This window comes from Eleutherodactylus coqui, chromosome 6, assembly GCF_035609145.1.
Source record: "Eleutherodactylus coqui strain aEleCoq1 chromosome 6, aEleCoq1.hap1, whole genome shotgun sequence".
NCBI lineage: Eukaryota > Metazoa > Chordata > Amphibia > Anura > Eleutherodactylidae > Eleutherodactylus > Eleutherodactylus coqui.
In genome coordinates, this window is record NC_089842.1 from 59,601,170 (window position 1) to 59,613,783 (window position 12,614).

The 12,614-nt window shown below is 43.4% G+C and overlaps 1 protein-coding gene across 4 annotated transcripts in view; it reads left to right on the forward strand.

Moving 5' to 3' along the window:
• The window catches only part of AGRN (agrin), a 497,317-nt gene that overhangs the window by 453,951 nt on the left and 30,752 nt on the right, over positions 1-12,614 (forward strand). For all 4 annotated transcript variants that reach the window (XM_066606893.1, XM_066606896.1, XM_066606895.1 and 1 more), the window contains 3 exons: positions 986-1,150; positions 3,513-3,624; positions 11,603-11,719. In XM_066606893.1, the coding sequence (XP_066462990.1) occupies positions 986-1,150; positions 3,513-3,624; positions 11,603-11,719 (394 nt within the window). The remainder of the gene's footprint in view (positions 1-985; positions 1,151-3,512; positions 3,625-11,602; positions 11,720-12,614) is intronic.

Sequence of the window (12,614 nt, forward strand, 5' to 3'; positions counted from 1 at the left end):
ATTACTTACTGCCCGATTCACAGATCACAGTTGATTCTTGGTGATTCCAGCAGAAGAAACATCCTGTGATCCTCTTTTTATCAGTGAACCCTTTTGACATCCACTGTAAATTCTTTGTATCATGAAGCAGATATTAAACTATTTAGCAGAGACATTCTAGCATCACGGCGAGCCTGGTGGACGGGCACTGGTGATGGCATCAGTTATGGCTCATGTGATGCACCAAGCCAGCACACGCTCATTGTTATTCAGTGCCGGGCACCGAGAAATTAACAGCTTCTTGCTGTTAATTGATTAATTGGCTGGCTGAGGTAATTGGCAGCCCAGCCAGTCAGTCAGTAACTTTGTTTGGCTAGTTACACTGGCTCCTCAGAGTAGAAGGCATCGGTTATACTTCTTGCATTCTGGTCTTGTGAATCAGTGGTTTTGGTCAGTGAGGAGTCCTTTAGTGTGTTTGTGGACATTTGCTCCTCCCTTAATCCATCTATAATCCTTTAGGGAAGCCAATGTTCCTGTAGCAGGGTCGCTTCTTTCGGGGTGGCAGCTCTGCTTGTTAGGTAGTTGCGACCATTTTTAGATCAGGGATAGATTCATTCCCCTCTATGTCTCAATTGCTCTAGTGTGTTTCCCATCTCCCTGTCCTATCCCAGTCCTGGTGGTCCTTTGTATCGGACGTGACAGTCCAGGTTCTCTTGTGAGAACAGGTTAAAAAAACAAACAATATCAATGATTATTTTCTGATGTTAGTTGAGTAAATATATATACAGACTAGATATGATTTGTGCCTGGCCTTTTGAAATGATTGCATTTCCATCTCTGTGCCTAACTTACATAAATGAGGATGGGTACGAATACCTTTATCAGCCATTGCCAAAATGTTGCCGGATCCTAGAACGCTATGAACACCAACCATCTTCTTGATAGTAAAACATAAATAACCCAATCACTCTTTCCTCTAAAACATATTCTATGTTTCTTCCCTCAGTGACAAACTTGTTATGGAAGTCATCTTTCTAGCCAGCAACCCCAATGGACTTCTATTTTACAATGGACAGAAAACAGATGGCAAAGGGGACTTCGTATCTTTGGCCTTACACGATGGACATCTGGAATATCGATATGATCTTGGAAAAGGAGCAGCTGTCATTAAGTATGCTATAAAAGATGTTTCAAACCTGTCCTTTCTATCTCTTTGACCAAGACCACGGCTGTCAAAGTCTTCACACTTCTTTTTCTAGTTTTCAACAATATCTCTATTCTTACAATGTAGTAGGTGGGGGGGGGGTGCAAGTTGAGGCTCAAAGTTCCAAGCAGCAACAACTCCTGGCAATTGCCTTCAGTAATTACGAAAGTTAAGAACAGAACAGCCAAAACAATTGCCACATGTGATCAGCAAAATTATTATAATCAACTACTCATTAGCACACAAACTTCAAAGAATACATATAATAGTAATTGCGGCATTATGTCTGAAAAGTTTCCTTCACACAATAATCTTACATTATATTCAATATGCAAACAGTTCTTGAATGGAACAATTCAATCACCCCGAGAAAACAGAATCATGTGGGAGGGACAGACTGCCAGCTTTTAGAGGGTTTTTTTTCTCAACATTTTCTAAAGCAACACAGTCAAAAATATGATTAAGTATGCCTATCCCATTCTCCTTCTGGTTGGCGACTCAGGGTGGGGGTCATTGTATGATCCAGTTAGGTGTTGGCTTTGGAAATTGAGATCAGTAATAAGTTAGTGAATGCGGATTGCGGACGTATTTCAGGCAGCGGTATGACTAATATTTACTATATTCAGAGAGCATACATATTTTCATTTCCGTTGGTGTTTATATCATGCACTATAATTAGGTTATCAATGGCAAAACCTTAGCCACGATGACAATGGGCAGCCATTATACAGCTAGTAATCATACCGTATGTCCTAGTAAAATACTGACTATATGTAAAGGTGTCGTGGCCTACGTTTATCCGTGAATTACTCTCACAATGGGTTTACACTACATTAGACGCACACGACATAGCGCTGCATACGGATAAACGTTTTACTGCTCTCCATAAGAGAACAAAATAATAGTCTTGCGGCTATGATGCCTTTTAATGGCCAAAATGTATTATAACGACAAGAATATTAGTGTTTTTTTCTCTTATTGAGAGGCATAAACCATTTTCAACTGGCTGACACAGTACCAAACCTTTTTTTCATATGGATGTAATGGAAACAGTAGAGGAAATTTATTATACAAAAAGTGGCGGTTTTGTGGGTGGACAGCAATGGGAGGCAAGTGAGGATGAGTGACATCCCCGGACTCAACGCTACAGGTTTTATGAGCACATCATTTTAATTCATGGGGCTTGTAGGAGCTGGGTGACTCCTTTTAAGAGGCATTTGCCTCTTAATAGGTTTGGCTCATTTTTGGCTGTCCATAAATCAGAAATGCAAATCTGGTTTTGTGCTATGATTTATGTCAGCTTCTGGTTTAACCCCTTTAGTGGCACGTCCGGAAAATCTCCTGGGCTTGCTGCACTGACAATGCTGTTAAACTCTGGAAGATTTCCGTGGACAGCTCTAGTGCTGAAATGTGCAGAGCACTGATCTGTCAGCTGAAATCTTCCAGGGGTTTTACTGCATACTCAGCGTAGCAAGCCCCGGAGATTTCCCTGCCATGATACCAACTGTCAAAGTGGGACAGTACTTTCAAATACTTGCAAGATTAAATTGCATTGTTGATTCATTTTAAAAAACCTGCCCTGTGAGGCATGCCATGGTAATAATAAAGCTGCCACTGAAGGGGTTAAAGGGGTTTTCCAGGAAAATACTATTGATGACCTGTACTCAGGTCATAAATAGCTGACCAATTGGAGACTGACACTCGGGACTCCGGCTGATCGGCTGATTAGGCACTTACTGGCATCATCGCAATAATTGGGGGTTGGAGTGGAAGCAGTTGGCTCCAACCCCTGTGTTGGAGCACTGCTCTCATTAAAAACAGTTACAGCTGTATCTGCTGACCACTACACAGGGGTTGAGGCTAACTGCTTCCACTCCAACCCCTGTGTGTTGTGGCGCTGAGTCTGATAAGTAATCCTGAGGACAAGTCATCAATAGTATTTTCCTGGATTATAGTAGATTTCTTGGGTGGTTAGAGGCCCCACCTCCTTTTTGACAAGTCCCACACACTTTTTAGAAAATCGACAAGGGGACATGAAAATGAAAACTATTTGTATGTGAAAATGTGCGATATTTTGTCACATGGACTTCATAAATTTCCCCCACCACAGTTACCAAGTGCTATATGTACCTACATCAGGAAATAAACTCCTGCGGTCCCTGAGATTTTACAACCAAATTAAAACCCAAGTAAAAACTTGAGTTATTGCACAATTTATACCCAAGTAAATTAAATTTCCAACTTGCATTATATTAAATCTGTCTTTAGCTCCTATGCACTGCATGTGACTGCCAAGACTGAAATCTAATATCCATATTTAATATTTTAGGAGCAAAGAAAAACTTCCCCTCAACACCTGGATTAGTGTTACCCTGGAGCGCAGCGGCAGGAAGGGCTTGATGCGCATCAATAACAAGGAGCAGGTTACAGGAGAGTCACCGGTAAGAGATGAGACTTACAGACCGTCAGATTAAAGGGACAAGCAGAGAATCCATGGTACCAATATGAGGGATGCTATGAACAAGAAGAGAAAAGTCTTAAGGCCCTTTAATATGGACCAAGAAGCAGGCGCTTTAAAAGAGCGCCAGTCAATGAGATCGGCACAAGCTTAAAGTTTTTACGCAGGCCGATGCCAGCTGTTGGAAAGAGCCAAGCACTTGTTCAGTGCTGTTTCCGTAGCAGTGCTGGAGTTGTAGGTTCAAAATTGACCAAGGGTGATGGCTGTATGGAGATTTTCAATACTGATGTTGCCCTTGATGAGATTTGAACCTAGGACCCCAGTATTGTAAGGCAACAGTGCCAACCGCTGAGCCACATTCATTGAAGAGGCACCGCCGCTGCCTACAGATGCTTCTGATTTCCATTTATAATACGCTAGCGTGAACGTAGCCTAAGTCTTATTTACTGTAGTTTGCACTGGGTTATTGAAGTTGAATTAAAGGGATGTTAAAGACACAAAAAGCTAGTAGCTGTAGGAAGGTCATACCGGAGTCTCAAAGTGCAAAGCACAACCAGATGCAACACTCAGAGCACATACTGTACCTAATAGGGCATTGATACTAAATATGCAGACGAAAACATGATTTATTGCTTTTGCTACAGCTAAATGCTAGCGTAACATAGAAGAATTTGCAGATCTTACTGCTTCCATAAAAACATTATTTTTTTCAGGTACGGATGTGTCCACCCTTAAAGGGCCACTTTAGAGAAAAACGCATTTTTGCATCACTGCACCCCTCCCCTGATTGCCTGTTAAACTCTGGAGATCCCCTATGCATATTGCACTCAGTTCTATGCAGCGCAACCCTGTCTGATGCTTATCAGGCACTATCTTTCTTTATCTACTCTATGTTGTCCTAACGCAATACATCATGACCAGTTGGAAGCAGTACCATCTCTGCCTGTAAGGAGGACAGTGTGATTATCATTATCCTTTATATCCACCGAAATAAGCTAAAGACCATAAGCAAACAGTCAGGAAGATTAACTACATTCATCATAACTGTGAGACAGGAGACTCTGATCACCATCAATAACTGTGATACGTGTTTCTGTGTCCTCCCCTAAAGAGCTTTATTTATGGGGATCTTGGGGATCAGGCCCCAACTGATCAAACATTTAGGGAAAAAGGTTAAAACTTGGCACAACCCCTTTAACTTTGCTTGTATTTTGTTAAGGACAGCAATTTCTCAGAATACCAAAAACTCTAAGGACTTGTGCTATCCGGTTAGAAAAATATATATTGCTAAATATATCCTTTATTTAACATTTGAGCTTATGGGCGATAGCTCACGGATGGCATTCTATAGAGGCATTCATCAGAAGGAGTGTATAGGCAGCAGATGCCATCTGTTACAAATATATGTTTTTAACATGGGCGCCTTGATCATCTGGCTCCACTCATCTTGGGATTCGTTGCCCCAAAAGAGGGGTTATGGGAGAATACTTCTGTAGCTTAAGGCAACTCTCCTGGCCTGGGCTAAAAAAGATGGCCGCACCAGCTTTTATAACTTCCTGATGTACGCTGTGTGCTAGTATACATCGTTAGCCTAAGGCCTCACACAGGCAGTAAACTGCCCCTATTTACTGTGTTTTTGGTCCTTATTGCATTTTTTTTTCTGGGTACGGATTCCAAATGTTGCAAAATGCACAGTATTCACTGTGTATTTTTAACAGTCCCATGGACTTGCATGGGTCATTTTGGTCCGGACCAAAAAAAAAAGATATACTGCGATTTTTTTTTTCACATGCCGAAAATATGCGCATGAAACATACAGGTTTGAATACCACAATGCAAGTCTATAGGGTTTCAGCAACAAATATGTGCATAATACGCAGACAGAACACACTTGTATGAGTGAGCCCTAAGACACTACACCTGCTTTGATTGGCCAGTGCTTTCCACATGACCAGTGCTGGCCAGTCACAGCTGCATGTAGTGTCTTAGACTACCAATGCATACTACTACACAGTGTGCAATAGGCAGTCAGAGACGTGGCCAGCCATCTTTGTTTCTACAGGATGGGAGGGTCACTTTTAAGACCTCTGTATGATAGACACAGTCCTGGGCAGGATGAAGTACGCCGCTAAGTGTGGGTCAAGTTGGTGTGTATCCTGCTGATTAGAGATGAGCGAGCGTACTCGGTTTGGGTGTTTTTGCACTCAAGCACCGCTTTTTCCGAGTAACTGACTACTTGGACGAAAAGATTCGGGTGGCGGCGTAGTGGAGCGGGGGGTAGCAGTGGGGAACAGGGGGGAGCTCCCCCCCCCCCCCCCCACTCCCCTCTGCAACCCCCCGCTCACTCCCGGCGCCCCCCGAATCTTTTCGTCCGAGTAGTCAGTTACTCGGAAAAAGCGGTGCTTGAGTGCAAAAACGCCCGAACCGAGTACGTTCGCTCATCTCTACTGCTGATGTTTTTAGAATAAAGTGTTTTATGAAAGTGGTGACTTCTGCAAATTCTTCTACATTACTCTTATTTCTCGGAAGAGACTGCTGTGACTACTGAGCATTTTGCCGACGTTTCTTTACGGATAACACTAAGTCCCCCCATACAGATAGAGGTCCTCACTGTAGCCTTATCCCTCAGCAGGTCGGATCTCCATGTAAAGTGCCACCGTCCTGAGTCAGCTGTACTTTAGATACAGGCACATTTTAAATTAAAAGGGAAATTAGAATAGCGGGGTAGAGCTCTGGGGGGCTTTAAACCGCTCGCTCAGTCCTCTGAAATCACAGAAGGCAGCTGTAGCAGCGTACAACCCTGTCTGCAACTCAGTCAGCGCTGCCGCTAGAACAGCTTGGCGCCACGACTGCAGAAGGACAGATTTCACTATTCTTATGTCCTAATGGCATCTTATAGATATCTGTATCCAAAGTACCATAAGTATCTACGGAGAGCAGATTATCTGCACACAGTGATCACTTATAAAACCAATGTATTGTTACTGAGTGCAGCTCTATGTTATACATCATCAGTGTAACTATGCATGAGGGGCACGTCAAGCCCCGGGTGATGTGGTGACCTCGTTTCTCACTCCAAGTCATTTTAGGAAAACATTTTGCTCTTCTAAACTATTTTGACATCTATTACACAGAAACAGTTATGTGTTTAGTTCAGAAAGTTTCAAAAACTCGTTTCTGGAAACTTCTCACTGGAAACTGAAACTGTTGTAGACATATCTCAGATGTAGGAAAGAGCTTATCATATCGTTGAGATCAGGGGCAGACACGGAGTGCAGGGGGCCTCCCCAAGGAAACAAAAAATGTACACAGGAACACAGATATTTTGGAGAAGCTCAGCTCTACTATATGTATGAGAAATGCAGGCACCAAATAATAGTGAGATGTTAGTTCTACACAGTGATAGTGACTACAGTGTAGTTACCTCCAGGTCTCTGATTGATTACTTGTTTTACTTACCTGGGCCCAGACCACCATAAAGACTTCTTCCAGCCATGACTGGTCTCTGCACAGACTCCCGATCCTGCCACTGCCCCCTCCTCTCAGTGCCCTTAGAAAGTAATAGTGTAACTTCTCTTGATGTTCCCACAAAGTAGTAGTGCCTACTCAGTGGCACAAACTAGTAAGATTGCCGCTAATTGTAATAGTACCCCTCTTAGTGCTTCCCCTTAGTGGCTACAATAGTAATGGTGCCACCTCTTAGTGGCCTCAATAGTGGTAGTACTCCTTAGTGGCCCAAACAGTAATAGTGGCCTCTCTCAGTGGCCCCAATGGTAAGAGTGAACCTCCGGCTGAGCTATAAGCACTTTCACTCACTCAAGCTCCACCTCCGACACTGGCCCAGAGGTCGCTGCTGTATTAAGAGAAGGCAATTGCTGGTGGTGTCAAGATACATTAATACCCATATACTGTACATACAAACAAGACATGTAGATGGATGGGACCACGGCACACAAGCGCAGAGCCAACATCCCTCTATCCAGTGCTCCACAAGTCAGCAGGCACAATGTATACAGGAGTACAATGTGTAAATACCTCTATGCGAGGACAACAAAAGCTTCTTTTTGAAATATTGTTTTTGCTTTTTTTCTGAGATTAGAAAAATTAATCTGCTTTTCCCAGAAACTGCACAATTCTTGTCAATGGGATGTCCGCTATTACAGCTCAGACTCATTGAAGTGAATGGGGCAGGGCTGCATTACCAGACACATCCTATCAGTAACGATTGGTAAAATCAGTATTTTTTTCTAATCTTAGACAGCTGTATTAAATAATAGAAAGTATTTAACATACTGTGAAATAAAAGGATGCTTTTATTGTAACACCCATGTAATGATAGATCCATCTGCGCTTTGTATCTGCTGCTATATACCCCTCAGCTTCTAATGATAAATACAGCTGACCCATAGAAATGCCATTTGTTTCCACTCACAATCATCACCTTCAGTCTCGTAATGACCAGATTTGGTGGCAACTACATTATTACCGAAGTTCTATTGTCACGACTGCTATGTATAATGGAGCCATGAGGGCTACGCCAGATATAGTGGGTCCCATTGACTTACAATGGAGTCTTTTCCATCGGGGTTCCAGAAGTTTGTTTTATCAACTGCAGATTGTGCTCTTCTTGCTGCCAACAATACCAGAACCCTGATGGAAAACCCATGATGCTCAACCCCAGGTCACTTTCACTAGGCAGTACCTTGATAGACATCTTACACCAGCACCAAAACAGGAGTGGTCCAAAACATGGAAGAGGTGCAAATGTTTCCACTGTGTATTTTTTCTATGTAGGTTCCACACCCTGTCCTGACCCACAAATAACAACCATAGTACTGCTGAGTATCAAAGATCAGGCATATATTGGTGTCAACCCAGTTTTATCAGAAACCAATATAAGTAAAAAAGAACAATTTTGAACAACTAAAAGCAATCCTCTACTTTAGCGACAAAATTCGGTCCCAGAACAGGAGGAGGAGGGGGTTTATTACCTGCAGTCGTTATTCACTATTGCCCCTCCAATACACTGGCCCCATGTCCCATTTTCAGCTGTCCAAGATAGCTGCAGCAATTTTCTAACTACGTTTTGCACACTGTGTACTGGTCTCTGATTGGCCAGTGCTGATCACGTGAGCAGCTCTGGCCAATCAGTCGGAAGTTATAGTGGATTGGTAGTCTAACATTACCAATGCATTGTGGGGATTAGGTAGTTTGAAGATTGCATCTGCTGTCTTGGATGGCCAAAAAGCAGGACCCATAACTGGTGGATCGGAGAGGTGGCAGAGAAGAACAGCTGTAGACAAAATACCTCCTCCTGTCCTGGGACAGAATTTTGTCCTAAATCCAGAGGGTCTCTTTAAAGGGGTTTTCTGAGTTCTTGAAAAACTCAGCAAAAGGGGAAAATGTGAAAAAATAATAAAGAGGCATGACTTAGGGTGCATTCATCATTGTACCCTGAGCATGCTTGGAGTGTGGAAAAGATAGAAACCAGGGATATAGTTAAGGGCAGAGGCTGCTGTTAGTTCGCTCCCTTCTACTTCCTGCTGGCTATACCCCGCCTCTCTACTGACATCACTACCATTAACACACCCTCAAAATTCTGTGACCTGTATAAACGCACTCAGTACATGAACCCTTCACAGGGTTAATCCCTATAAATCCAGGTAGCACACTTGTCAGCGGGGAGGTGGAGAACAGTAAGATTCGAGTGGGAAGGAGTGAACTGACAGCAGTCACTGTCTAGCACTAAAGTCCTGGTATCTATATTTTTTATGCTCTGAGCATGCTTGGAGTGCAATGCTGAATACGCCCATAGATTCTGTTCACATCGGGTTTTGCATTTCCATTGTTCTACTCCATCATAGGAGCAGAACAACAAAAACGATGGAATGTCAGATCTGACACATCGCTGACATGAATAGCATTAGGCAAACCCATTAACTATGATGGGGTCCACTGGGCTTCCTTCATGGTGCCCAACTTTTTACTACATTCTGTTATTTTGCATAAGATCCTTTGGTGCAGATGTGAATAGAGACTTACCTACTAAATCCCGGGCAATTCCGGTGCTGCTGCGGTCTTCCCCATCGGCATTTGTTTTCATGGCTTCAATAGCGTCATGTCTGTCTACCCACATAACCGCTGCCTCCTTGCACTGGCCTCAGCATTCTCATGCCATGTATCGCTGAGCCCGGCATTCACTTGGGTATACGGACACATCACCGCTGCGGCCATGTGAACAAAAACCGGCAGGGTGTACCGGAGCAGTGGTGCTCAAATGGCCTGGAAATTAACAAGTAAGTAATGCTTCTTTGTATTAGTTTCCCACATTTCCTCCCCTTAATCATGTTTTTCAACAACTCGGACAACCTCTTTAATTAAATAGGACAAGTCCAATAATTAAAAAAAAAAAAGTGAAAGAAAACCCATAACAGAAGAATGACCGGGCCGACTGGACATATCCAGCAGCTTAATATTCTCTGTCCCTGGCTGTATTACCTTGGGATAGTCAATGAGTCCCTGATCTATTACATTATATTGAGCTCACACATCTATTCACATTGACATAAGCTGACAAAGTGCCGGCGTATCATGTCAGCGCGGCGCAGAGCTCCTCATCTCGCTGAAGTGACGGTGATCTATGGGAAGGCAGGACATTTACAGTAAATACATCAGAATATATAAAAAGCATCGTAATTGACTTAAAATCACCAAACAGAATGGCAAGTAGCGCTTGGCACCGTGCCATACAATTAAGAGAAAGCCGTCTGCATTATTTGTTTGAGTTAAGCAGTTGTCTCTGGCTGCTAGCATGGACTGATGCTTTAATTGCCGCTCAGCGCTCTGTAGGGACCGCCGCTCTACATACACTATTTTCTAAAGCTTGCTGAAAACTTTGAATTGTGGATGGATGACGTCAGCCGCCCTGCATGCTAAAGCTTTTACAACCCACTGATGACTTCTTTTCTCCCCCTTTTCCTCTTCTCTCTGTCTTTTCGCTATTGTTGCACTCTCTGGATTTCAGAAATCCCGTAAGGTAAAGATAAGCACATGTGTTTCATCCCATGTCCCATGTGAACCCTCCATTCCAGTTAATCACCCTTAGACTAGATTACGTCCCGGCTTTGGTGTCTCTCTCTCCTCCTTTAATGTATTTTTCTATTTCAATCTCTTTCATCGTACTGCGCATTTTCCAATAATTTCCATCCATCCATCTCATAACTCCCGCGAGCATCCAGTACTAATTAATGCAGACCTTTAATCGATGGGAGGGTTCAGGGTCCGTGTTATTTAGGGAATAACAGCTTATTTGGTGGTACAATAGAGCTTAACAAGTACCGTACACTTCTGGATTCTCCATAATAGCGGGATATGAAGGGCAAACGTATAGAACGCAAATTGGAGAGTATTATCTTAGTGAAGGTGATCGGATGCGGGTGGTTTAGGGTAAGGACACAAAGTTTTGTTTATCTATGTCTTTGACTTTTATGTATAGACAATTAGACTTTCTATAAAAAGCTGCAGTCTACATAGGGCCAGCAGAGGGCGCCCTAGAAACATTAAAATGCGCAGATGATTTCCACTTTTTTTTTGGATTCGCTCCTGAGGGTAAAATTGCATATAACTCTTCATAGGGCTCTGCGGGTATACATTATAAATACATTGAACTCTGTTTCCATTATATGCTGTGATACAGTAAGATACGAGTGCCCTCTAGCATGCCGATAGCTCATGTTCAGAAGCTAGTAATAGGATAGAGGATTCTTGTAGGGGAGAAGATGTAATATAAGGAGTTGGGGGGACGCTTTCTTGGAATCCCAGATCTGTCATTCTTCCACAGATGCAGGATGTTAGCGATTAGCAAAAGGTTTGCGGAGGTTGAGAGCATCCCATTAGTTACCATTAATAATAAAGCTCATCAGCACACACTTGGTGACCCTTCTCCTTAATATTTCTACTAGGCACCACACACCGCTCTAAACCTGAAAGAGTCCCTCTACGTGGGCGGATCACCGGATTTTAGCAAATTGGCTCGAGCTGCAGCCATATCTACCAGCTTTGAAGGGGCCATCCAGAAGGTAAGAATCAGTTGACGTACTGATGATGCAATTCCTACTGATGATGTCATCTTGTCATAGGCCCAACATTTAGACTCACTGAGTTGTCGCATTGAGTAGCTTATGTTTTGCGTAGGTCTTTCTGGCGTTCTTATCTGTTTCAGGAGGCAAGCAATATAAATAACCTGAAGTACTGGGTACTTGATCGGCACAAGTGGTGCTTAATAGACCCCATTAATTGTAATGGGGACCGACAGGTTTCCTGCATGCCTCCAGCAGACATGTGAGCAAAGCCTTAGTTAGTACATACCCTGCCAACTCAAAATGTGCATGGTGTTTGAATGTTCTCCCTGTTTTTGCCACGGCTACACTTTTCTCCCAAACATTTCCATTGCAACTACCGTTGGACTGTTTAGTATATTGTTACCACTGCTGGATTATTGGAAGTTTATCCAGGCTCAAACTGGCCCACAGGGGAACAGGTGAATCCCCCGGTGGGCCCTGAGCCAGGCGCAGGCCCCCCAGATGAATGGCACATGGTGTTGGACACCCACTGCAATCTCTTCTGATAGGGAGAGGTAATTTGCATGTAACTGTTTGGGGGGGCCGAAGAATATATATTATTGGTGGGTTCTAGGCTTCCAAGTCCGACACTGAGTATACCATATTCTACGTTCACTGTGTATCTAATAACAGCTACAAGTGAAACACTGAAAAGGTATGAACCAAAGCAAAAGGCCGCCTGCACACGGGCGGAAATCCCGCGGCGGGATTTCCCGCGGGACTTCCGCCGCTCAAAGCCTGCATAGGAGTGCATTACAATACGCATTCCTATGCAGGTGGCCGCGGTTTGGCCGCGCAAAATCTCGCGTGGCAAACAAACCGCGGCATGTCCTATTTCTGGGCGCGGCTCGCA